The sequence below is a fragment of the Pipistrellus hanaki genome, assembly GCF_964339955.1.
Source record: "Pipistrellus hanaki genome assembly, chromosome: 2".
In the NCBI taxonomy this organism is placed as follows: domain Eukaryota; kingdom Metazoa; phylum Chordata; class Mammalia; order Chiroptera; family Vespertilionidae; genus Pipistrellus; species Pipistrellus hanaki.
The window spans coordinates 188,293,911-188,318,420 of NC_140504.1; the positions used below are offsets into that span (position 1 = coordinate 188,293,911).

General features: G+C 37.5%; 1 protein-coding gene across 2 annotated transcripts in view; it reads right to left on the minus strand.

Moving 5' to 3' along the window:
- Nucleotides 1–3,021: 3,021 nt before the first annotated feature.
- CDC42 (cell division cycle 42) overlaps nt 3,022–24,510 on the minus strand; it is a 38,174-nt gene continuing 16,685 nt past the window's right edge. The window contains exons 2-6 of one of the 2 annotated variants that reach the window (XM_084875158.1): nt 18,832–18,986; nt 16,331–16,403; nt 9,270–9,379; nt 8,951–9,148; nt 3,022–4,506 (exon numbers count right to left, since the gene is read on the minus strand). In XM_084875158.1, coding sequence (XP_084731284.1) covers nt 4,417–4,506; nt 8,951–9,148; nt 9,270–9,379; nt 16,331–16,403; nt 18,832–18,936 — 576 coding nt within the window. In that variant the 5' untranslated portion in view covers nt 18,937–18,986 and the 3' untranslated portion in view covers nt 3,022–4,416. Of the gene's footprint in view, nt 4,507–5,106; nt 5,937–8,950; nt 9,149–9,269; nt 9,380–16,330; nt 16,404–18,831; nt 18,987–24,510 lie in introns of those variants that run through there. The other variant, XM_084875159.1, reaches the window with a different exon arrangement.

Genomic DNA, 24,510 nt, shown 5'->3' on the forward strand with positions numbered 1-24,510 from the left:
GGCTATTCAAGAGGAGGAAGATACCAAAATTTAAGGAAAAGAAAATTCCAGCGTGGTCAGTATGGTTCAGTGGTTGAGTATCAATCTATGAACCATGAGGTCACAGTGCGGTTCCCAATCAGGGCACATGCCCGGTTTCGGGTTCAATTCCTGGGGGAGACACATGCAGGTGGCAGCTGATTGGTGATTCTCTCTCATCATTAATGTTTCTATCCCTCTCTCCTCCTCTCTCTGAAATGAATGAAAGTATTTTTTATAAAAAAAATCCAACAAGTCAGGAACCCACATTTTTAGTTATATTCTTAAGAGTCTTAGTAAATGCTTTTTAAAAACCTCTATTTTTGAATTTACTAAATATGAATTTTGAATGAATAAGTGGCACAAACTGGGGTTGGGTATATGGAATCCTCTGGGTAAGGGAACATGAGAGATTTTAAATGTGTTTGACCTCACACGCCTTTGGCTCTCACCAGGCTCACCATGAGAAAGAAGTCAACTCTCAGGTTGCCTGTTTTCTGGAGCCAGGCTCCAGAATAAAAACATGGAGCCAACCTAAGCCCAATCTGAAGCCTCTCCAAAACCCAACTGACCCATGCATAGAAAACTTAGATGCTGATTGTAGTAAGCCACTGTTAGGATGGCTTATAATGCAGTATTACTGTAGCAATAGCTATTAAAAGTAACTTCCTTTTTTAAAACATAAGGGCACTTTGGAAAAAACTCAAAGTAATATATAAACTTAAAAGTATTTAAATATCCCTGGAAAGCAAATAGAAAAGGTGAGGCCTTCTGTTGTTTTAAGTAGTTAAATCACCACGCTCTGAGTTGAGAGGACTTGGGCAAGGCCTACAGAAAACAAGGAGAGCTAAACTAGAACAGTGATTTAAAGCTACTTCCCTCACATATCACTCAGTGATGCCCTAACCATTGAGGAGCTCAGCCTTCCCTGAAAGTACTAGAGTTGCTACTTCCTGGTGAAATGTTGCCTCTCTCCCACACTGTTAAATTTCCAAGGTATGTTAGCTGCACCCAGCTCAAAAAGCAGTGCCCTTGCCAAAACCGATTTGGCTCAGTGGATGGAGCGTCAGTCTGCGGACTGAAGGGTCCCAGGTTCAATTCCAGTCAAGGGCACATATGGGCACACATATGGCACACAAGGGCAACCAATGTTGCAGGCACATACCCGGTAGGGGGTGTGCAGGAGGCAGTTGGTCAATGTTTCTCTCTCATCGACGTTTCTAGCTCTCTATCCCTCTCCTTTCCTCTCTGTAAAAAAATCAATAAAATATATTTTTTTTAAAAAGCTGTGCTCTTATATACCAGTTTCTTGGCACTCAGCAACCAAGTAACCAACAACATCAAAATGGGAGAAAATAGTCCAAACCTAACAATGAGGAAAAAGAAATATACCTTTATCCATTTATGAAGATAAAAATTATAAGACACTACTGATTTAATGACAACTCTTAGAGGGGAAAAAAAAAGGACTCTACATTAAATGTACACAGAAGTTTTAAGTGGTATTCTGATTATAATATGAAAATGTGAGGAAAATACATCTTAGAATAAAGAAATACTGCAATTATTCCTTTCATACCACAATCCTTTCTTCCCGTTAGAATATTCTTTCCTACTGATATAAAATCCAGATCAAAGAATGCAACTGTAACAAACTACAGAACCTATTACTAAGACCTTCAGTAAAACACATTATTTTAGAAAACCAGTGATATATTAGCCTAAATAATTTAAGTTTTGTCACATGCTAAGGCTACTAAGGACTGTTTAAAATAACCCTTTTCCAACCTGGGCAGTATCACTCACTAAGCCAAGATTACAGACACATTTCTTAAGTCAAATAGAGAATAATATTTAAGTAGAAAATAATGTTAGCTTCATCTATTTGCCTCCCATATTCTTCTAATATATGAAAGTGAAACTGAAAAATTAGAAAACAATGTTAGCATCAATCTTCTGTCACTATTGTTTTTCTGATGTGTGCATAATTCGACACAATCATGTGACCTGCCTTATTTCATTTATTCATTCTTGGTATCATATACCCATCCAATGATTATTTTTAGAGCCATCTCATGTGTCAAGCACTGCTCTAGGCCAGGGATATAGCAATAATCAGAATGGATCTATATGCCACTGTACTAAAAACTAGGGATACATAGTACCTGCTCCACAGAGTCAATCCAGGTACCTCTTCTAGTACAATCAAAAAGAATAAGTAATAAGACACATTGGTAAAATAGTAAAGCTTAGATCTGCCTCTTCTTAACCCCTTCCCAACCAACCCAGCTTGGTTCTAGGCCAGTATGGAATCAAGCCAAACAGACTCCCTGTTTAAAAAAAAAAAAACTATCAAAACAATCTATGCTATACCAACCTTAATAACTGGATTAACAGTTCTTAGTTTTTAAAATTCTCAGACAGATCAGTATTATACTCTGAATGTAAATGAATCGTTCTAGCCACCTAAAGAAAATGTGTCCCATATTCAGATTCACAGCACAGAATCTAGAATCTGAGAGAAACAGTTTGGGTTAACCACCCCGCGGCAGTTCTCAAACTTGGCTGCCATTTTGGAAATACCTGGAAAGCTTTTAAATAACCCATTGCTCAAGCTGCACTACAGTAAGCAGCAAAGTTTAAAAAGCACAGATACACAAAACTTGGAGGAACTGGCTGCTTCCCAACTAACCCATGAATTAGAGGTGTGCTTCCTTCCCACAACATGAGCGGTGAGCTTCCTAAACACTCCTCACAAAGGCCTGTTAGGAACCGACTTGGTACTGAATAGGAGTTTGTAGGCTACATGCCAAACTCAGGGGAGAAGACACAAGCCTGAGAACATGGAGTAAAAAGCATTATCTCAAACTGAATGCCAAAAATGAAATAAAGCTTTTAAAATCTTAGCCCAAAATGTTAGAAATTGATATTAATAAGAGTAAGTTAAGTTCCCACTGCTAAATATCTAAAAAGGAGGCGGAGGGAAAATAACAACCCCCAGGCTGGCTTGTGAAGGGTTTTTTGTTTGTTTAATACATCTGAAAAGAATGCATATACAAAGAATTGAGACATGAGAAAGCATTGGTTCAACACTAATGAAACTACAAGAATTAGGATTTGGGGAAGGTGGAGAGTATTACCTAAACATTTTTTTTTAAATGTTGGGAACTGCAACCAAAATAAACTGATAAAATCCCTATTAACACTTATGAAGAGTCTTCATAAGACTCTCTCCATGGTTTTTATTAAACTAGAGAGCCTCGACTGGCTGCTCTAGGGTTCCCCATGCAAAACAGAAATAAGGGGATTCCCCTGACTGGTCCCCATGTTGTTAAATGTTCTCCCCACTCCCACCCCACCCCTAGCTTCTTAATGAAGCAGGTCTCCATCCTCCTAACTTGAAGAGGATGTGAATCATTCCACAGACATCTGTCTTCTAGCACCCCGCATATATACCAGGTCTTCAGCTGTGTTCTAGGAACCGTTTCATACACTATTGAGCTGCACATCTATGCTAAGCATGTAAGACAATGACTGACAAGGAAAAAATGTTTTTTTTTAAATTATGTACTTAATCCATTTGGTATATTTCAAAAGGTGCAATACTTTTCTTCATTCATCAGTGAAAGAAGTTAGACATTAACTTAAAAAAAATCAGCAAACGGCTAACCAATTTCCTTGAAAGTCAGTCCCGTTCAGAGTGCATCCTAGACAAGGAGGGGCAAGACAGGTCCCACCCACTTGCATGAGTTTCATCAAATACTGAACCTACTCGAGGGTGGAGAGAAAAGGCAACTTTCAAAAAGGAGTATGTTATTAAACGAGGCATTTACTGTACTCCTTCCTAAGAGCACCGGTGGGGAACGTGTTCTCTAAACTAGATCTAGGAAGTGGAATGTGGAATCACTCCATCCTCCTCACCTAAAGGGCTGTCCAAAGGTTAAAGGATTTTTAAAAAATGACTAAATAAAAACAAACTCCACATACACACCCCTCCCCTCCCACCACAAAAAAAAAAAAAAAAAAAAAAAAAAAAAAAATACTAGATGTCTCAGATCACTCTCCAGAGTGGAACCTGGGAGCAGCTTCAACAACCCGAATTAGTCTGTTACAGAGTCATCACAAGCATGCCTTGCTTTTAAACAAAAGAAAAAACAAAACAAAAACTAGTTCTGATCACTTTTCTGACAATACACAATTACTCAAATTAACTAGTATTGAGGGGGGGAAAGGGACCATATCTATGGGCCTTGTTTCACACGAGTGCATATGGGTAGGTGCAGGGCATTTGTCATTATTGCAAAAACGAATTTTAATTTTTAATCTTTAGTTTGATTTAAACATTGCTTTTAGTATGATGCCGAAACCAGCTGTGCAGAAAGGGCTCTGGAGAGATGTTCATAGCAGCACACACCTGCGGCTCTTCTTCGGTTCTGGAGGCTCCAGGGCAGCCAATATTGCTTCGTCAAATACATTCTTTAGGCCTTTCTGAAAGGGGTAGAAAGAAAAAAAATGGGCAGTCTGATTTTCAGTATAAGAAAGTAGAAGTTCAAACTAAAAACATTCAAATCCCAAAAGTTGGCAAAGAACAAAACGTTAAAAACAATCCTGGATCTCAAAACAATCATCTCACTTCACCAAGTTTTGTCCAGGCAGGGCCCTGGAAGGATCCAGCAAGTCAGAGGAGCAGATATTCATGAGTGAGACAGTGGTCCTTTGAGAAAGCGTTTTGCAGACCAATGTATGTCACAAGAAGCAAACAAGCACACGTGTCATTTGCTCATTCAATATGCGTTTTGTAATGTGCTGCTGAGACATTTTACATAAAAACAAGTGAAGCAGCCCTGCATTCAAATGAAACAGCTGGATATGGGAGGATGGGCACCAGGCAGTGGCATCCTTGTTACATGAAGGCACAGGCAAAGATGGAGAGAGCGATTACAGTGGCTGCAAAGATATTCACTCTGAACTCCCTTTATCCCACCAATTACAGAGCCAAGGGGATTCAAGGAAGCAAAAATGTGGGTACCTGATACATATATAAAACTAGAGCCAGTCAGTGCAACAGGAATAAAGCTTCATCAGGCATTTATACAAACAATTGTATATCTTTAATTTCAAAATTTGAAGGTAACCACAATTGTATGTTTCCCTCACAAGGATAAAATCAGAAGAAAATATAAAGGTGGCAGCATAAACCTTAAGTCAACTGTTAAAATGGATGCTATTCTTAAAAGATAATGTAACAAATAATCTCATAAAGCAGTAGCAGATACATCAATATCTTTCCCACCCAGACTGACAAATACTCCACTACAGCACAGACAACCAAAGCAAGAGCAACACAAAATTTCACTGCACAAAGGAAAACCAGGAAAAAAAATTGTCCCTTCCCCATTACACTCTACTAGCAAGTCACCCTTTTTCCATAAAGTTTGTCATGCATTTACAATTAACAATTGATCATAAGAATAAAATGATGTTTGTATTATTCTCTCCATCTAGAACTAAGATCTGGAAGTGTTAAACTATTATTTTCTCCAAGAGGACATTCTTAATGCTAGACCAAGTTCCCTTTTGCAATAGTAATCCAAACCAAAAAGCTCTGAGCATCAGACAACTCAAGCAGCAACTTGACTACTCATCACACAAAATATTCTGTAAGATATTGCATTCTTGGTCAAAAACTAATACAGAGGTTGCTCTAAGGTGGTGAGTAAAAAGACACAGAGGCTTTCAAACAGGATGGTTTTATTCCTTTGTTTTTAAATGATCTTTCTACAGTAGTGAGACAGGAAGCAGCAGCAAAGAGGGGAAGGAGAAACAGTTTAGAATATACAGCACTTCCTTTTGGGTTGAGTTTCCGGAGGCTCGAGGGCAGCTAGGATAGCCTCATCAAACACATTCTTCAGACCTCTCTACAAGACAGAGGGGAGGAGAGAGAATAGCAGCCAGGTTAGAGGTTAGAAAGACTAGCAGATACAATAGCAGTCTGGATTAAATGGGCTGGATTCACAGAAGCAACGTGCCTTAAGAAAAATAAATGCCAGAATGCAAGACTTAAGCCCATTACTGGGCAAGTAAGTTAACTGAACAGAAACTTCTTACTTCAAAAAGGTTAACTGAATAAGAAAGCAATTTTTATGAAAATGCCATGTGTTGACAATCTAATATTACATTTTAATGAAAATAATACCAGGAGAGGAAAATGGATATGCAAACACAAGATACATTGTGTAAGTAAGCCTTATAAATTCCCCAGTATTTCTATTGAGAAGAATGGCACACACATTTTGAAATCTATTAAATTTCAGAATTCTGTGAATTCAGCCCCTGAATAACTGAAGTACACAAATAGCAGACTAACAGGCATGCTACATGTTTCTAGATTCAATGACATAGCTGGATGGAATTAATCAGGATCTCAAAGTCAACCAGTTTCCCAGAACAAAAAGGTTCAGACATTTAAAAAGAGTGTTAATTGTTCAACAGTACCAACTGGGGAAAATTTAAAGAACAGACTCTAGAAACAGCAAACACTTCAGTTATTCAGTAATGTTATCAGAGCAAGTAACCACCACCCAAGTTATAGAAAAACAAAGAATGGGGTCTTAGAATGAGTTTTAGCAAGCAGTCCAATGCTTTAAGGTGTCTGCATGAGTATCAGCGCATAAAAGCATGGAGTGAAAACAGAATATTCTCAGATCTACAGAAATTAAGATGCATAAATAAACTTACACCTCAGGCAGAACTCCAACGTGCCAGTGATTCAGTAGTACTGGTACCTTGGGCCCAGGTCTACAGACTCACTTAAACTCACCTAAATCTGAAGCCAAAGGTTTACCACCCAAAGAAGTTTCACATGTTCGCTATTTCAGTTTGATCCCAAATAAAAAATTTGCAAAAGTTCCAGAATACAGTTCCAATAACAAGTACCAGCCCCAGGCTACCCCAGATATTCCCACCCCTACCCTATTCCCACCATAGCCCCACCAATACATCCCAGAGGACTAGCACTACGCATTCTATTAGGTACAAAGTAAATCAGAAATAACAATAAGTACTTAAAAGAAGCAAAGCAGTTAAAAAGCTTTCTTCTTTCCATATCTTTTACAAAGTAGAAATGCTAAACAAAAATTAAAGATCCTCTGAAATTCTTTCTACACATCTAGAAGCAAGTTCTAGTAGTCAAATATGAAAAGAAGAAGGGAGAATGGAAAGTGAAATACATTCTATAAGGAAAAAAAAGTGGAGAACAGCAATCAGAAACTAGAGCATTCCTTAATAAGAAGGAAATCTTGTTGTTTATTAGCAAAAATCAACTAATTCCCTACAAAACAAAACTAATCTTCACTTTTACCCACAAACTATCAGATTATATAGTTTACTTTTAGAGAAATCAACAATTTATAGACCTAAAAGTTCTAGCTCCCAAACATAACCACGGACCCTATTTTCTATCTTCTCTTTTAATTTCTCCAACATAAAAATCTGGTAAGAAAAACACAGTTGCTAAGACCTTTTCAAATTGTTATTCTCTGCAAAATGACTTACTATGTAAACCCGTAAAAAATAAAAAAGTCACATCTAGAAGCATCCAATTCTCTAAAATAAGCTTCACCAGTAACCTAAAATTGGATCCACTTAGCCTACTTGCCTCCATTTACCTCCCCAAAACGACTCATATCTAGAGAAGAGGGGTATGCAAAAGACGCACATAATTAATTATAATCTGGCACACACGTTCCACACATAACCTTCCCCAACAAACACTTTTCTGAGGATGGTATCAAAACACAGAAGCATCAGGCATTTTTTAAAACTCTCAGTAAGTGCTGTGTGTGATAAGATGAAAAATCTTATTTAGTTTTAAATATCTGCTTTTATAATACAACTAAATTGCCAAAGAGAACTGTGTTTGGGAGAATATTAGGCCTTAAAATTATCCTGTGTAATATCCAGATAAACATGAAAATTTTATCTTTATCCAACCTAGTGCTAAACAGAAGATTACTGAGTTATGTCTAGGCCCCACATACTAAATACCAAATATATGCACAATATGCATATGCCATTTATCTTACTATATATACAATATAATCAAGATTAATGTAACTAAAATAATCTCTTCCCTTCAAACCTGCCCTAATTTACTTGGGCATGTTTTTGTCCATTGTTCAAAAGTCAAAGCCACCAGTAACTAGTAAAATAAGAGTTCTGTGAGAATTAGTTCCATAATCCTTTCCTTTGCCCCCAGATGGAGAATCATTTGCAATAAGCATGCAAATCAAAAAAATGAAACCACGGGTCAGTTACAACTCTCAGTCTACATACTCTAGCACTGTTCTCTGTCCTCAGAAGCTGACATTTCCCATCGAGCTATGAGAAGAGTTCCAATTAAATCATTCAGAAAGAGTCAGAGGAAAGAGGGCCACATAAAGAAGGAATGCCTCCCAAAACTGTAGAGACACTATACATATAAGATGCTTAAGAAACAGCCATGGCAACTTTCTCTGACATGAAAGTCTCTATTATGACTAATTCCCTATCCCAGAAACAGTATAGCATCAATTGTCAGAATAGAATAGACAAAAAAGGTCAGTACTATTTAGATAAAAATTTAAAGTGTGTGTGTGGGGGGGGGAGTGTAAATTTGTGCTTACCTGGACCTTCCTGTAATTTTTTAAACACAATCCCTGACCACTACAAAAGACTCAGCACAACATGGAAGCTCACCAACACAAGAGCTTTACTTAGAGACTAATAATTTCTCCCTAAATACAGACATCCAGAAAAAGATATATACACTATGAGGCTGATCATAGTCTTCCTAGGCAGCCTTCTTGACCACTTTTAGGAACAACCCCTGAATTGTTAACGCTCGAAGAAACTATTCAGCTGCAATTAAAAATCGGGTTCCGCAAGTCCTCACCTGTGTGAGAGCAGAACACTCCACATACTTGACAGCCTTCAGGTCACGGGCCAGCTTTTCAGCAGTCTCTGGAGTGATAGGTTTCTGTTTGTTCTTGGCAAGTTTCTCAATCGTAGAGGGGTCATCTCTGAGATCAATTTGGGTCCCAACAAGCAAGAAAGGAGTCTTTGGACAGTGATGAGTTATCTCGGGCACCCACTAGAGGAAAGGTATTTTAAAAATTACACCTTCGTTAACCCACAAGTCTCTAGATCTATTTTCAAGTCAATAGAAGTTCTGTGACAACATTTTTCAGGACAAGGATACCTGACCAACTCACCTTTTCTTTCACATTTTCAAATGAGGATGGAGAGACCACTGAAAAACAGACTAGAAATACATCTGTTTGTGGATAACTCAGTGGTCGTAATCTGTCATAATCCTCTTGCCCTAAGGAAGGAAAAGAATTGGAGAAATCATCAACTCAATGTTGGTATCCTCATTGTATTAAAATTACCAGTCAACAAATTAAGTATGCAGCTAACAGTACAATGATTGTTAACAAGAAAGCAACTTACCTAATAAAATGTATGGCTTTATATAATACTAGTGCCCCAGTGCACGGATTCATGCACATAGAAAGGAAATTAATTAGAATGTGGCCAGCGGGGCGGGACTGAGTAAGATGGGTCAGACATGCCCTGGAGCCAACTCCCCGCCCCCTCTACGGTCCAGCCCTGGCCAGCCGCACCTAGGGCAGTGCAGTGGCTCAGAGGGCGTCTACACCTGGTAGTCACTGTGCATCATAGCTACCAACTGGCTGGTCAGATGGTCACTTAGGCTTTTATATATATCGGTAATATTGGAGAAAATTCTCACTGTGCTAATTCTACTTAATATTCCAAGCCATTAGAATATTATTTGCATTATTACCAGTTTAAGGTTTTAAATCTTTGTGACCATTAGCAATCCAACAGTGTACTTAACACATTAAACTGTTGCTACAGAAATGGTTAAAAATTACTCCTACTCAGATCTGGTTAAGAAATGATTACACTGAAACCATCTAAGGCAGTGATTGGCAAACTGCAGCTATAGAGCCACACAAGGCTCACGAGCCGCAGTTTGCCGTTCTGTTGACTAATGAGTTTGCCAACCACTGACCTAGACTCTCAATTCCAATAATTACAGACTGTTGTTGATTAAACCCCTATCCCATTGGTCGGCAAACTCATTAGTCAACAGAGCAACAATTGATCTAAAGGAAACAAAAATCTCAGTGAAACCCAACTTACAATATCCATTGCCCATTCATGACTACCAAAGCAAGTTCTCATTAGTTAACATGTGCAAATAAAACCAGTATCTGAAACCGAGAATGCCTAGGGGTAAAAAACAATACTCTATGGATGCTAAATCCATGGGGAGAAATTCTGGTGAAAAGAATAATATCTGCATGGTCTAAAAGAGCCACAGAGGAGGGTATGTAAACTAACTGCGAAAAAATCAGACACCATCTTGACTGAGTGAGGAAAATGACCATCACCAGTGAGTGACAGATGAAGATCATGCGCCTCCAGATTTATATCTTTAAAAAGACAGCACTAATGTGATATTCCAAACAAATAGCATAGTTTGGTCTGTGTTTCCTCATGAGTCTAATCATGAGGAAACACACACCAAACTCAAAATGAGGAACATTTTATAAGGGAAGGAGGAAGAGAGGATGGACCTGTATTAAAATAATGTCATTTTTAAAATGTCATAAAAAAGCCCAGCCAGCTGGCATGGCTCAGTTGTTGAATGTTGACCTATGAACCAGGAGGTCACAGTTCAATCCCCAGTCAGAGCACATGCCCAGAATTTCAGGTTCCATCTCTAGTAGGAGTGTATAGGAGGCAGCCAATCAATGATTCTATCTTATCATTGATGTCTGTCTGTCTGTCTGTCTCTCTTTCTCTCCACACCTGCCTTCCTCTCTAAAATCAACGAAAAGTATTTTTTTTAAAAGAATAGTAAAGCAAATAGAGCAAAATGTTAACAATTGGAAAATCCGATTAAAGGGTCTATGGAAGCTCCTGGAACTATTCTTGCGACTATTCTGTAGGCTTGCAATTATTTTCAGATAAAATGAGTTTTTAAATAGCCACACACACTTCCAAACTGTGAGGAGAAGGGAGGAGTTATAGGGGAAGGATTTAACACTCTAATTTCAAAACTGAGCTATAGCAATCCTATGTATTAAAAAGAGATATTTAGCCAAAGCCGGTTTGGCTCAGTGGTAGAGCGTCGGTCTGCGGACTGAAAGGTCCCAGGTTCGATTCCGGTCAGGGGCATGTACATTGGTTGCGGGCACATCCTCGGTAGGGGGTGTGCAGGAGGCAGCCGGTCGATGTTTCTCTCTCATTGACGTTTCTAGCTCTCTGTCTCTCTCCCTCCCTCTCTGTAAAAAATCAATAAAATATATATTTTTAAAAAAATAAAAATAAAAAAATAAAAATAAATAAAAAGAGGTATTTAATGACACTGAACTCTATACACTTAATAAAAAATTTTTAAAGGTCAGGAAAGACAAGTTAAATATTTTGTGTGTGTGTGTGTGTGTGTGTGTGTGTGTGTATTTTTTTTTTTTGCGGGGGGGGGGGGGGGGGTCCACCACTGAGAGAGAATATAAGAATTTAGAGTAGCTATCAAAAACGTGATAATAAGCCCAGCTGGTGTGGCTCAGTGGGTAAATGTTAACCAAGAAACCAGGAGGCCACAGTTATATTCCCAGTCAGGGGCACATGCCCAGGTTGCAGGCTTGATCCCCAGTGTGGGGTGTGCAGGAGGCAGCCAATCAATTATTCCTTCTCATTATTGATGTTTCTATCTCCCTTCCTCTCTCTGACATCAATAAAAAATATTTTTAGAAAAGAATAACATTTAGCCAAGACCGGTTTGGCTCAATGGATAGAGCGTCGGCTTGGAGACTGAAGGGTCCCGGGTTCGATTCCGGTCAAGGGCATGTGCCTTGGTTGCAGGCATATCCCCAGTAGGGAGTGTGAAAGAGGCAGCTAATGACTCTCTCTCATCGATGTTTCTGACTCTCTATCTCCCTTCCTGTCTGTACAAAATCAATAAAATATATTTTAAAAAAAAGAAAAAAAAAGAATAACATTTAAATTTTGACATACAAAGCAACTGGCTTTGGGGTAATGATTCTACAGCATGGGAAAGAGTATGTTAAGCAAACATATTAAATTAACAAAACTAAATATAAAAATATATACACAATAGTAAAGCATTTGCAGAAACAAAAAACACAATAATTGAGGAACTCACTAGCAATAATTTACTGTTGGGACCAAAAGCAGAGACAGAAATAAGGCCTTAACAGAGGGAGAAGCCCATCTCTGGGCTTAATAACATTATTTAACTATAACCATAATAGTTGCAGCCAAACGTGAGATAGGAAGGCTATAAAAAGAATTCAGAACAAAATGACACAGTCAGCAGATTAAATGCAACTAAACAGTTAACGTCAGCCACCACCTCAATGGGGATGAAAGCTTTGGAAGAAAACTGAGTTAATGTCATGACTTGACAAGGAAAAGGGACTCTGAGATTAAGGCCTTTGAAGAAGGAAATGGAGTCTCCTCAAGGTTGTCAAAGATAGGAAACTCACCCTGGACGCCTCAGCCTCAGATCTCCAGAGCTTCTCAAAAGACCTCTGACTTACAGTGACCTCAACCAGTTGAAATAGAAGCTCCCCGCCCCTACTTTGCCTGGGATGGTAAAATTATTCCTTAATGCATGTCTTTTTACTCCCAGAAAGATTCAGAATCTAATATAGAGGTAAAATTAATCAAATACTGTTATTGTTCATTTTCAGTTACATTTAGGAATAACTTATCCTTATTTATAGTTAACACTCATGTCTATAACATTTTAAATAACATGCCATACTAAAGAACATGATTCTGATCCCAGATTTTTTTTTAATATATATTTTATTGTTTTTTTTACAGAGAAGAAGGCAGAGGGACAGAGAGACAGAAACATAGATGAAAGAGAAACATAAATCAGCAACCTCCTGCACACCTCCTACTAGGGATGTGTCCACAACCAAGGTACATGCCCTTGACCGGAATCAAACCTGGGACCTTTCAGTCCGCAGGCTGACGCTCTATCCACTGAGCCAAACCAGTTTTGGCTGATCCCAGCATAAAATGTATAATTGAGTAACTGATCTTAAACCTTGAATTTCTTTGTTGAAAATGTTAAGAATTTTATGATAGCTATAAAGAAAACAGTTTAAGATAATTTAGTACAGAAAATCACAAGTTACCAGGTTTATTAAAGTACTGTATGTAAAAAGTTGGGAACGTTTCACTTGTCAGGTCAAGCACTCTAAATTATTAAAAATAGAAAACTGAATACATTAAATTTATAACTGCTGTTTAAAATGAGGCTGATTTGAATTAAAGTCTTGTCAGCCTAAGTTAAACAGCCAATATTAACCAAAGGACTAAAGGCTTACCCACTCCAAGTTATTTACTGAAGAGATATAAAATATGTCCATACAAATGTTCATAACACCATTATTCGTAATAGCTTAAAAGTGGAACCCAAATATCAATCAACTCATAAATGATAAACTTTGCTATATTCATAGAATGAAATACTACTCACCAATAAAAAATAAGCTACTGATAAACAGCACATATAAAGCTCAAAAACATTATGCAAAGTGAAAAGACTGCATATTGTATGATTCCATTCATATGAAACTTTAGAAAAGCAAACCTACAGTGACAGAAAGCAGATCTGTAATTCCCAAGGAAGGGGCACAAGAAAGTTTTTAGGTGATATATCTTGATTATGGTAGAGGTTACATAATTATATAATCAGCAAAATTATCAAACTGAACACTCAAAATGAATTAATTCTATTGTATTATACCTCAATACAGCTACAAAAATACTGAATAAAATTTAAAGGCTTATAAAAATATAAAATTTTAAAGTAACTTTTTTTTTCTTTTGCAAATATAGATTGCTTCCAGGGTCACACATAAAACAAAATCCCTTACATATCATGAGATATGGGTCATTTTATTTTCTCTATTTTCCCCAAGTTTTCTCTAATATACCATTGCTCTCATAATTTTTTATTCACAAAAATGTTAAAAAGTCTAAGATACCATTAAAAGCTACTGATCTTTTGCCCTAACCAGTTTGGCTCAGTGGATAGAGCCTGCAGACTGAAGGGTCCCAGGTTGGGTTCCAGTCAAGGGCATGTATCTTGGTTGCAGGCACATCCCCAGTCGGGGGAGTGCAGGAGGCAGCTGATCAATGTTTCTAACTATCTATCCCTCTCCCTTCCTCTCTGTAAAAAAATCAATTTATTTAATAAATTTTAAAAAAAGCTACTGATCTCTAAATTTAACTGCTTACTATTGTTTCAACCTCCCAATTGAATCTAGACAGTATCTCACACTGGGCAGTATAATACGCACTATAAAAGCATTATGTCAGCTAGAAGTCATAAAAAGTGAAAGATTTAGAATTCCTACATACTAAAAGGATAACACTGAAATTTCCCTTGGCTAACTTAATTGAAAATTGTGAGAAGTCAGAAATTAAAATGTGCAGCCACTATTAAAGTAAGAAATAACACTGAAGAATTGGTTATATTGGGTCGGCAACTAAGTAATTGCGGGTTTCACACACATATGGCTTCAGTTGAATTTTTAGGTTTGCAGACGTAGTACAAATGTAAAACACATTTTGTTATTTGATAGTTGGCTATTCAGCTGTTAATCAGTAAAAAAAGTTTTTTGATCTGTTTTGTAGTTTTCGTTTGGCGTTCGTTAAAAAATGGAAAATCAAAAGGAACATTTTCGTCATATTTTGCTTTTTTATTTCCTCAAAGGGAAAAACGCATCGCAAGCTCATAAAAAGTTATGTGCTGTTTATGGTGACGAAGCCTTAAAAGAACGGCAGTGTCAAAATTGGTTTGCCAAATTTCGTTCTGGTGATTTTTCACTCAAAGATGAAAAACGCTCTGGTCGTCCAGTTGAAGTTGATGACGCCCTAATCAAAGCAATAATCAATTCGGACTGTCACAGTACAACACGTGAGATTGCAGAGAAGCTTCATGTATCACATACATGCAGTGAAAATCACTTAAAACAACTTGGTTATGTTTAAAAACTCGATACATGGGTTCCTCACGAACTGAAAGAATCACAGTTAACGCAACGCATTAGCAGCTGTGATTTGCTAAAGAAACGTAATGAAAATGATCCATTTTTAAAACGACTGATAACTGGCGATGAAAAATGGGTTGTTTACAACAATATCAAGCGGAAAAGATCGTGGAGCAGGCCAGGTGAACCAACTCAAACAACATCAAAAGCTGATATTCATCAAAAGAAGGTTTTGTTATCAGTTTGGTGGGATTACAAAGGAATTGTCTACTTTGAACTCTTACCACCCAACCGAACGATCAATTCTGATGTCTACATTGAACAACTAACGAAATTAAACAATGCAGTTGAAGAAAAGCGGCCTGAATTGACAAATCGAAAAGGTGTTGTATTCCATCATGACAATGCAAGGCCACACACAACTTTGGTCACTCGGCAAAAATTAATGGAGCTTGGTTGGGATGTTTTGCCACATCCACCATATAGTCCTGACCTTGCACCATCTGATTACTTTTTGTTTCGATCTTTACAAAACTCCTTGAATGGTAAAAATTTCAATAATGATGATGATGTCAAATCGTACCTGATTCAGTTTTTTGCTAATAAAAACCAGAAGTTTTTTGAACGTGGGATTATGATGCTGCCTGAAAGATGGCAAAAGGTCATTGATCAAAATGGGCAATACATTACAGAATAAAGTTATTTAGTTCCATGAAAAAATTGTCTTTGATTTTCTTTAAAAAATCCGCAATTACTTAGCTGCCGACCCAATAGTTAAGAAAGAAAAAAATCTGTTCCTTTAATTTGAAAAGTTGACAATAAGTATCAATACTATAAGCTAGACATTGGATAACCCTCAAAACATTTTCAAATGCAGTATAAAATAACAAGCTATCTGTATGAAGCTAACTGTACAAATTTCAGGGAGTGATAATTCAACTTGTCCATGTACTAGTACTTTGCTCTCACCCTACTTCATCTCTTTCCACACCATCCACCCAGGATCCTCCAAACTCCTATTTGCCATTCGAGGTCTGGGAATGCCTCTTGGTCAAGCAAAAACCAGCATGATATTCAACCTTGCTAACTATTAAAAAAATGGCAAGTGGTTTGCTAATATGCTAGTTTCCCAAAAATGTCCAAAGAAAGACAACCGGCAACTGTCATAGTTACAAACCAAAACATTAGAAAATATATCAAGTTTTCACCTGCAGTATCAAAAAGTCCAAGAGTATATGGCTCTCCACCAATCATAACTGTGACTGCATAGTTGTCAAAAACCTAAAAACATAAAAATACACTGTTAGTGTGCAAGGCAGTGGACAAAATGAGACAGGACAACTCTTAAACTAAGGCAATGTTTTCTTCCTAAGACTTATTCCTTTCTTAGCTCATCTTCTTTATATATAACAACGTTGTCAACCAAGCCTTTTGCATGAGCTAATAGTTATTGGGAAAAATTACAGGGGGTATTCTGGAATGTCTGCTCTACCCCAGCAGCCTGGACAAAAGGGTTAGAGATGTCACAGTAGCAGAGTCCCTACCGATACAAAATGACCATGGTCAAGTTGGAACATTTTGAGACATTAGTTTAGAGTTTACCTCAATGTTCAATCTGACTTTGGAGAAATTATTTCTTCATAGACCTTTTCCTTTTAATCTAGAATTAAAATCTCCTAGGTCCATGACAATCTTTTTCCCTTCAAGGTTCAAGATAAGAAGAGCCTTGTTGCCAACAGGCCCATTAGAAAGAAATAAAGGTTTCCTGAAGATAATCAAGGTAAGTGTCCAACTAAAGGCTTGTTGGGATTTCATGGATAAAATTTATGTCACTGGGTACAAACCACATGAGCCAAGATACCTTCTTTGATCTAGATGCTTTTTTTGGTAAAGAGACTGAAAACCCATGACAAACTCAATATATGTTAATATGGTTGTACTAAGTTATTTGTAAAAATGGGATATAACAGTGCTAAGTGGATAAAGACCCAACACTAATTCATGGATGTCTTTGAATTAATTTACAATTAAAAACCAATGCTTTCCAACTAGTAGGAAGATGTTATATTTTAAGACACCTTTTAGCTACCTAACACTAGTTTTCTGATTCATGTTTTAACAGGTAAGAAGCTTGTTTAGCCCTAGCCGGTTTGGCTCAGTGGATAGGATCCCCAATATAGTGGGCATGCAGGAGGCAGCTGATCAATGATTTTCTCTCAGCATTTATGTTTCTATTTCTCTCTTCTCCATTCCTCTCTGTAATCAATAAAAATATTTAAATAAATGTAAACAAAAGTGGAAGCAAGGACATGGGGGAGGTGGTAGTTGAAGGAAAAGTCAGTTCTTAATAACATGAACAAGGAAATGTAACTAATGTGGTTAAGCTCTCAAACCATATTGGTTATTTTTTTAAGTCATATCTAACCCTTTTCCAGAGATCCACATACAAACACATAAAGCACCCACAAGCCCACCTTAAATAGTCATAAAAGTATCAGAAATGTTTACAAGAAAATAATGTTAATGGAGACTGAAACACAACACTTCTGACAGTTGCCCTCACTATGAAACAAGATCCATGTTATCTCTAAAATTCAATCTCAGAATTTATTTCACTTATAATGTCCTCAAATGGGCCAAAACAAAAAAAATTATTTTTTATTTAATTATACACTTAAATTCTCCCCCTCCAAGAAACTTAATTTTGGTCTACCTCATTCACTTTACCTGCCCTGGGGTATTATAGATTGTCAATTCCAAGTAAACACAATTACCAACATTTTAACAATTCACCCTCTTAACAATGCTCATGTCTCTGAAGATTAACCTAAAGTGCTCATATTTTCTTCCTTTTTACTTACAAACAGTATTAATCTACATTGGAGCTTCATAATCCCTAAAACACCTCACTTAACAGAGGTGGATGTTGCCAAGCCCTGCCAAGCCCAGCCCTACTCCCCTCACACCACTGATTGGTCATCTACGTTTAACATAATTATACCACTGGTTGGTCCAACAACTTGGGACAAACACTGAATCCCCAAACACATTCTTTCACAAGTACCCTGTCTCTGTCTCTGTCTCTCTTTCTCTCTCTCTCTATTATCTTTGTAATTCCCATTTTCCCTCTATTCTTCCAAGAAGCTAATAAAAAGATTTGTGGGAGAGAACCCCCAAAGGCTTCTGTTGGTATTCTCGTAACAAAAGCAGAGGTCTTCTCCACCCCTAAAAACCAGTTCGGAGCTCCATTAGTGCTAAGACAACAGCTCCATAAGATCCTCTTCTACTCCCTCAGAAGAATAAGTATAGACATGCTACTTTCTCTGAAGTTATAAGACCCCAAAAGCATTCCAGAAGACCTCTAAGCACTGATTAATCATTGGCCAAGATATCAAAAATAAAAAAGTCACCTCATTCCAAGATGTAGAGCATACTTCTCCAAACTGAGAACACCACTCTTTAGAATCTTGTCTACTGGAGTTTTGCCTCCCAGCACTTCTTGCAAACCCTTGTGTCACCCCTTCTGACTTTCCACTGATTTTTCAGCTGTTTAATTTTAAAGTGTATATAATTTACCCATGAGAAGTCAAGATCTTTAAAAACAGGAAACAAAGGCAGACAACAGAAATATTTCAGTACACTCAGAGAAAGAATTTTCAAAAGGATATCAAATTATGTTTCACTAACAGATGAAAGCCTTTATACTTACAGTTGGTACATATTCAGATGGAAATTTGTTTGTTGTGTAGGATATCAGAAGACATGTTTTACCAACAGCACCATCGCCCACAACGACACACTTAATTGTCTGCATTGCTGAAATAGTTTTATATCCACTTTAAATATTTCAAATCCAATGATGACCTACAAAAAGATTAAGGATATTTGTTTTATTTATTTGTACTTACATATGTATTGTTTTCTTCACTTAGCAACAGGTTCATTCATTTAGAGCAAAAACAAAACTAGTACCCCAACTTCTATCACTGAAAGAACCTAAAGAGAAACAGTGACTTGCTCAGTCACAATCTACACTAATAAAAGAGAAACATGCAAATTGACCATCGTGCTGCTACGCCCACCAGCCAATAAGGAGGGAATATGCAAATTAGAAGGACAAAGATGGCGGACACCCAGCTGCTGGAGGTGCAGGATGCCTGCTATAAGAGGGAGGTAGGGGGGGGAACCAAAGGGATCTACAGGAGCAGCACTTGGCTTCAGTGAAGATGAAGGCGGCAGACTCTGGCCGGAGCAAAGGCCTGGGTCCCGGGTGCCAGAGGAAAACAGGTGCTGGAAGCCAAGAGAAGGAAGACCTACTGCATGAATCTCTTCATGCAACAGGCCTCTAGTAACAAAAAAGAGTCATGTTTCTAATGTCTGGTTATTTCTACTTACATGGTGTTCTTAAAAGTTCAAATTTGTGTAAAAAGCAGCATATGTCTTACTATAGTAAAAAAGAAGAGGCCATTTGTATTTCAGAATGAATCCCATTTAGTATACCAAATTTTCTGTGAAACTTTTCCTTTAGTTGTATGTGCACACCCGTGTGTGTATACATGTATGTGTACTACACTGCAATATAAAGGCCACTTCTTTAAAGAATGGTCCATATGTCCAAACTTAGAGCTACAGTTACTCAGACTATAACCAACAAGGAGCAAACACCACCATTCCCCTGTAAGAGATGAGCAACATGACAAACCAGACAAAGATCTGGGTAATCCCTCATTCTCAGCAGCTGTTTTAGCATTGGGTTGCATAGTTACTAATTCAATATCTGTGGCATAAAGAGGCCAAAATCTACATTTTTTAAAATATATTTTTATTGACTTCAAAGAGGAAGGGAGGAGGAGAGATAGAAACATCAAGAGAGAATCATCAATCAGCTGCCCCCTACTAAGGATGGAGCCCAAAACCTGGGCATATGCCCTGACCAGGAGTTGAACTGGTGGCCTCTTGGTCCATGAGTCCATGCTCAACCACTGAGCCACACTGGCCAGGCTATTAATCTCTTTTTGCCTCAATTTTCTCATCTGTAAAACAGAAGTAATATCAAAACCTCACACAGTTGTTATGACTATTAAATAATATAAACAAGGCCTTGCCCTGCCCACTGTGGCTCCGTGGTTTGAACATCAGCCCACACACTGAAGGATCTTGGGCACATAACTGGGTTGTAGGTTTAATCCCCAGCCTCGGTAGGGGTGCATGTTGGAGGCAATAGATTGATGTCTCTCTCACACAATGATGTTTCTCTCTCGCTCAACCCCTCCTTCCCTTCTTCCCACTCTCTCAAAATCAATGGAGAAAATATCGTATGGTGAGGATTAACAACAACAACAACAAAAGATTTGGCTAGTGTGTCAAATAAATCAATTCTATTACATCTACTTTCATCCACTGAGTCAAAATTTACAATGTAGCCCTGGCCAGGTGACTCAGTTGGTTGGCGCTTCATCCTGTACACCAAAAAGGGTGCAGGTTCAATTCCAGTCAAGGCACATACCTAGGTTGCAGGTTCGATCCCCGGTCAGGGCAATCATGGGATGCAACCATTCGATGTTTCTCTCTCACATCTATTTCTCTCTTTCTGTCTGTCTCTGTCTCTGTGTCTCTCTCTTTCTAAAAATCAATAAAAACATGTCCTCAGGTGAGGATTTAAAAAAAAAAAAAAAAAAAGCTTACACTGTAATACTGTACTTCCTTCTCTCTTTGGTGAACTATCTAATCAAAGTTTTCATGCTTTGCACATACCAGGCACAACAAAAACAGATTAAAATGAACTGACTATATTCACCGCTGTTACTTTAATCTCACACACACACACACACACACACAAAAAAAAAAAAAAAAAAAAATACAACAACACGAAATCCACCCAAATTTTCTTCTTCACCTAAAAACTCCTGTATTATTTCTGTATCTCCTGTGTCATTTCTGTATATATATAGAGTAGTCCCTAAAACCAAGTTAGCTAACAGGTATTAACAAAATAATTTAGGTAGAGGAACACCAAATTAAGTGCTTTTTTAGTTTACAAATCACTGCTTACATGTAAATGAACAAAAACCTGACAGTTACTATCTTTTATGCTTGAATTTAGCCTCTAAACCTATAGTTTCAAAATTATCACACCTCAGACCACCACAGTCAGAACTATCTTGGACTGAGTTTATTAACAACTTAGATTCCTGGGCCTTTCCCCAAATCCCATAAATCAGAACAACACTTCCTATGCAATTCTAATGCACAATGAAGTTTGAGAACCGCTTTTCTATGTGATAGCAAGATAAAGAATACCAATAACACAAGAATCTAAACTAAGATAAACATGACTGGCATTTTAGGTCACCTAGAAACAGTTTCTTAAAGTAGAATTCAAATTATCAAAATGAATTACTATATCGCCCAGGCATTTTACATATTCAGTAATGAAAGATTCATGTTGAATATTTAAAGATCATGACGTAATATACTTCAGAGGTGTTTCAACCTAAAAAGTGTTTTCAAATAATAACAGACAGCAGCAAACATTTCCTATACGCCACATACTGTCCTAAACATATTACACATATTCATACATTTCATCCAGCAACCCTATGAAGTGAGTACATTATCCCCATTTTACAGATAAGAAAACCAAGTCTCAGTGAAGTAATTATGCCAAGATCAATGAGCCAGTAAATAGCAGAGCTGAAATTTAAACCCAAGCAGTCTTGACTATCAAGCAAGCCCCTGCTCTAAAGCACTATACTACTTCACCTGAGAATGGACACTGATAAAAACAAACATGATCACTGCAAATGTAGTGGCAAGTATATACCCATGACAGTTGCTGGCATTGGAAAGAGGAAGGCAGAAGAGGAAGCAAGAAACAGAAGTTCAATTCCTGTTTCTTCACCCTGCAGACAATTACTGAATTTTATTGGGGAAAGGGGACCGAAGAATTAGTAACTGAGTTTGTGTTTGCTGTTCCCCTTTCTATATACCCACAAATCTTACATTTCTTAGGATTCCTGAACTTAACAGCTCAGCAATCTGTTGGAAATTGGTTGTGAGTCTCCTGTTAAGAGCACTGGCTCAGAAGACAGGCTGGTTCTACCATGCAAGCTATGTGACCTTAGGCAAGCTATTTAACTTCTCAATGGCTCAGTATTCCCTCATCTAAAAAATGAAAATAGTAATACCTTCCTCATAGGATAAGTTGATTAAGATAATACATGTAAAGAATTTGAAACAGTTTCTGGTATACAGTAAATGCTGAGTAAATGTTATCTATTAATTTTGAATAATTAAAGGCACTTTTAAGTTAATATAGTTTAAAACATCAATAATTCCAACCCACTGCCGAAACCAGTTTGGCTCAATGGATAGAGCGTCGGCTTGGGGACTGAAGGGTCCCGGGTTCGATTCCGGTCAAGGGCATGTACCTTGGTTGCAGGCATATCCCCAGTGGGGGGTGTGCAGGAAGCAGCTGATCGATGACTCTCTCTCTCATCGATGTTTCTAACTATCTCTCTCCCTTCCTCTCTGTACAAAAATCAATATATTTTAAAAAATAAATAAATAAATAAATAATTCCAACCCACTAAGGAGCACATAAATTTTATTTCCAAAATAATTACAGTATTCTTTGTACTTAATAAAAATGTAGTCAAATAGAGTTATTATCATAGAAGTGGTCATTTCAGAATCAAATTCCAATTTAATGAGCTATTCTGCACAACATTTGCTATATAGTGTTAATAATTTCATGTATTGCCTGGTCAGTGTGGCTCAGTGGTTGAGCATCGACCTATGAACCAAGAGGTCACGGTGGGGTTTCGGGCTGGGTCCCCAGTGAGGGTGTGCAGGAGGCAGCCGATCGATGATTCTCTCTCATTATTGATGTTTCTATTTCTCTCTCCCTCTCCCTTCCTCTCTGAAATCAATAAAAATCAATATATTTTTTAAATAATAATTTAATGTATTAAAATATCATCAGATGGGAAGGAAGCAGGTGACCAGAGAAGAAACTTTGGTTTTGCAATATATACAATGCCGGCTTCAACAACATGGAGAATACGAGGCCAGACATGTTTGCATATCCTGTGTTAACTTCCTGTTGAAACAATGCCAAGTCCTGGCCTGTGTAGCTCAGTTGGTTGGCACAGAAAGTTTGCCAGTTCGATTCCAGGCTGGGGCAAATGCCTAGGTTACAGGCTCAATCCCTGGTAGGCATGCAGGAGGCAGCCAAGGGCAGTCCTTTTTTAAACTTTATAATTTGTTTCCAGAGTCTTCAATAAACAGAAAATAATCTTATAAACTTTGGCACTCATTCAAAAAGTTAAAGCAATACAGATACTGCTAAAAGTTATTTGCCTAAAAAAAGAACCAAAAGAAGCTTAAATATGATCAGCACTTTACCTCATTTTTCAATAATATATCCATTCCAATTTGAAAAAATAAATTAAAACTGTAATTTATCTTTCAATTAGTAAAAAGTAGACAACCCTGAGTTAGGAGAGAGAGTTCTCCATAGTTTCCAGTAGGGGGCATGCAAGAGGCAGCTGATGGATGTTTGCTTTCACATTGATGTTTTTCTCCCTCTCCCTTCCTCTTTCTCTCTAAAAATAAATAAATAAATAAGTAAATAAAATTAAATTAAATTAAAATTAAAAAATATATTTAAATTTTTTTTAAATAAGTATTTCATGGTAAGAGAATGGAGATTACAAGATTTCTCCTCAAAATAGCTAAGATTTGTAGATTTATTAATTCATTCAAGATACCTTTAAACTCTTATTATGTGCTAATCCCCTATACATGGCCAATGCCTGGAATAAAGTTCCTCTTCTCTTGGGGCAACACCCTACATGGGGTATACAGACAATAAATAAGCATCATCCTCATCTTCCTCCCAATATACTTTTTTTTTTTATAACATTACTGATACTGACACCCTTATAGGTAATATTCCCATTCTTTTCTCTTAATTAAGGGCAATATAATTCTAGTCTCTTAATTAAGAACAGGCAAGGAGCCTAGCCGGTTTGGCTCAGTGGATAGAGCATCAGCCTGTGGACTAAAGGGTTCCGGGTTTGATTCCGGCCAAGGGGGTTGCCGGCTCGATCCACCTCCCCCAGTAGGGGACGTGCAGGAGGCAAGTCAATCAATGATTCTATCTCATCATTGATGCTTCTATCTCTCTAGCTCTCTCCCTTCCTCTCTGAAATGAATAAAATTATATTTTAAAATAATGAATTTTTAAAATAGGCAAGGAGATATTAGATACAGTCAAACCTTCCTCTGTTTCATGCAAAAGATAACGAAAAATAAGAGCACTGTGCTTATCTCAAATCTCAAATCTGAATTTATCACAGCTCCAAGGTCTAGACAACCTGGGGAA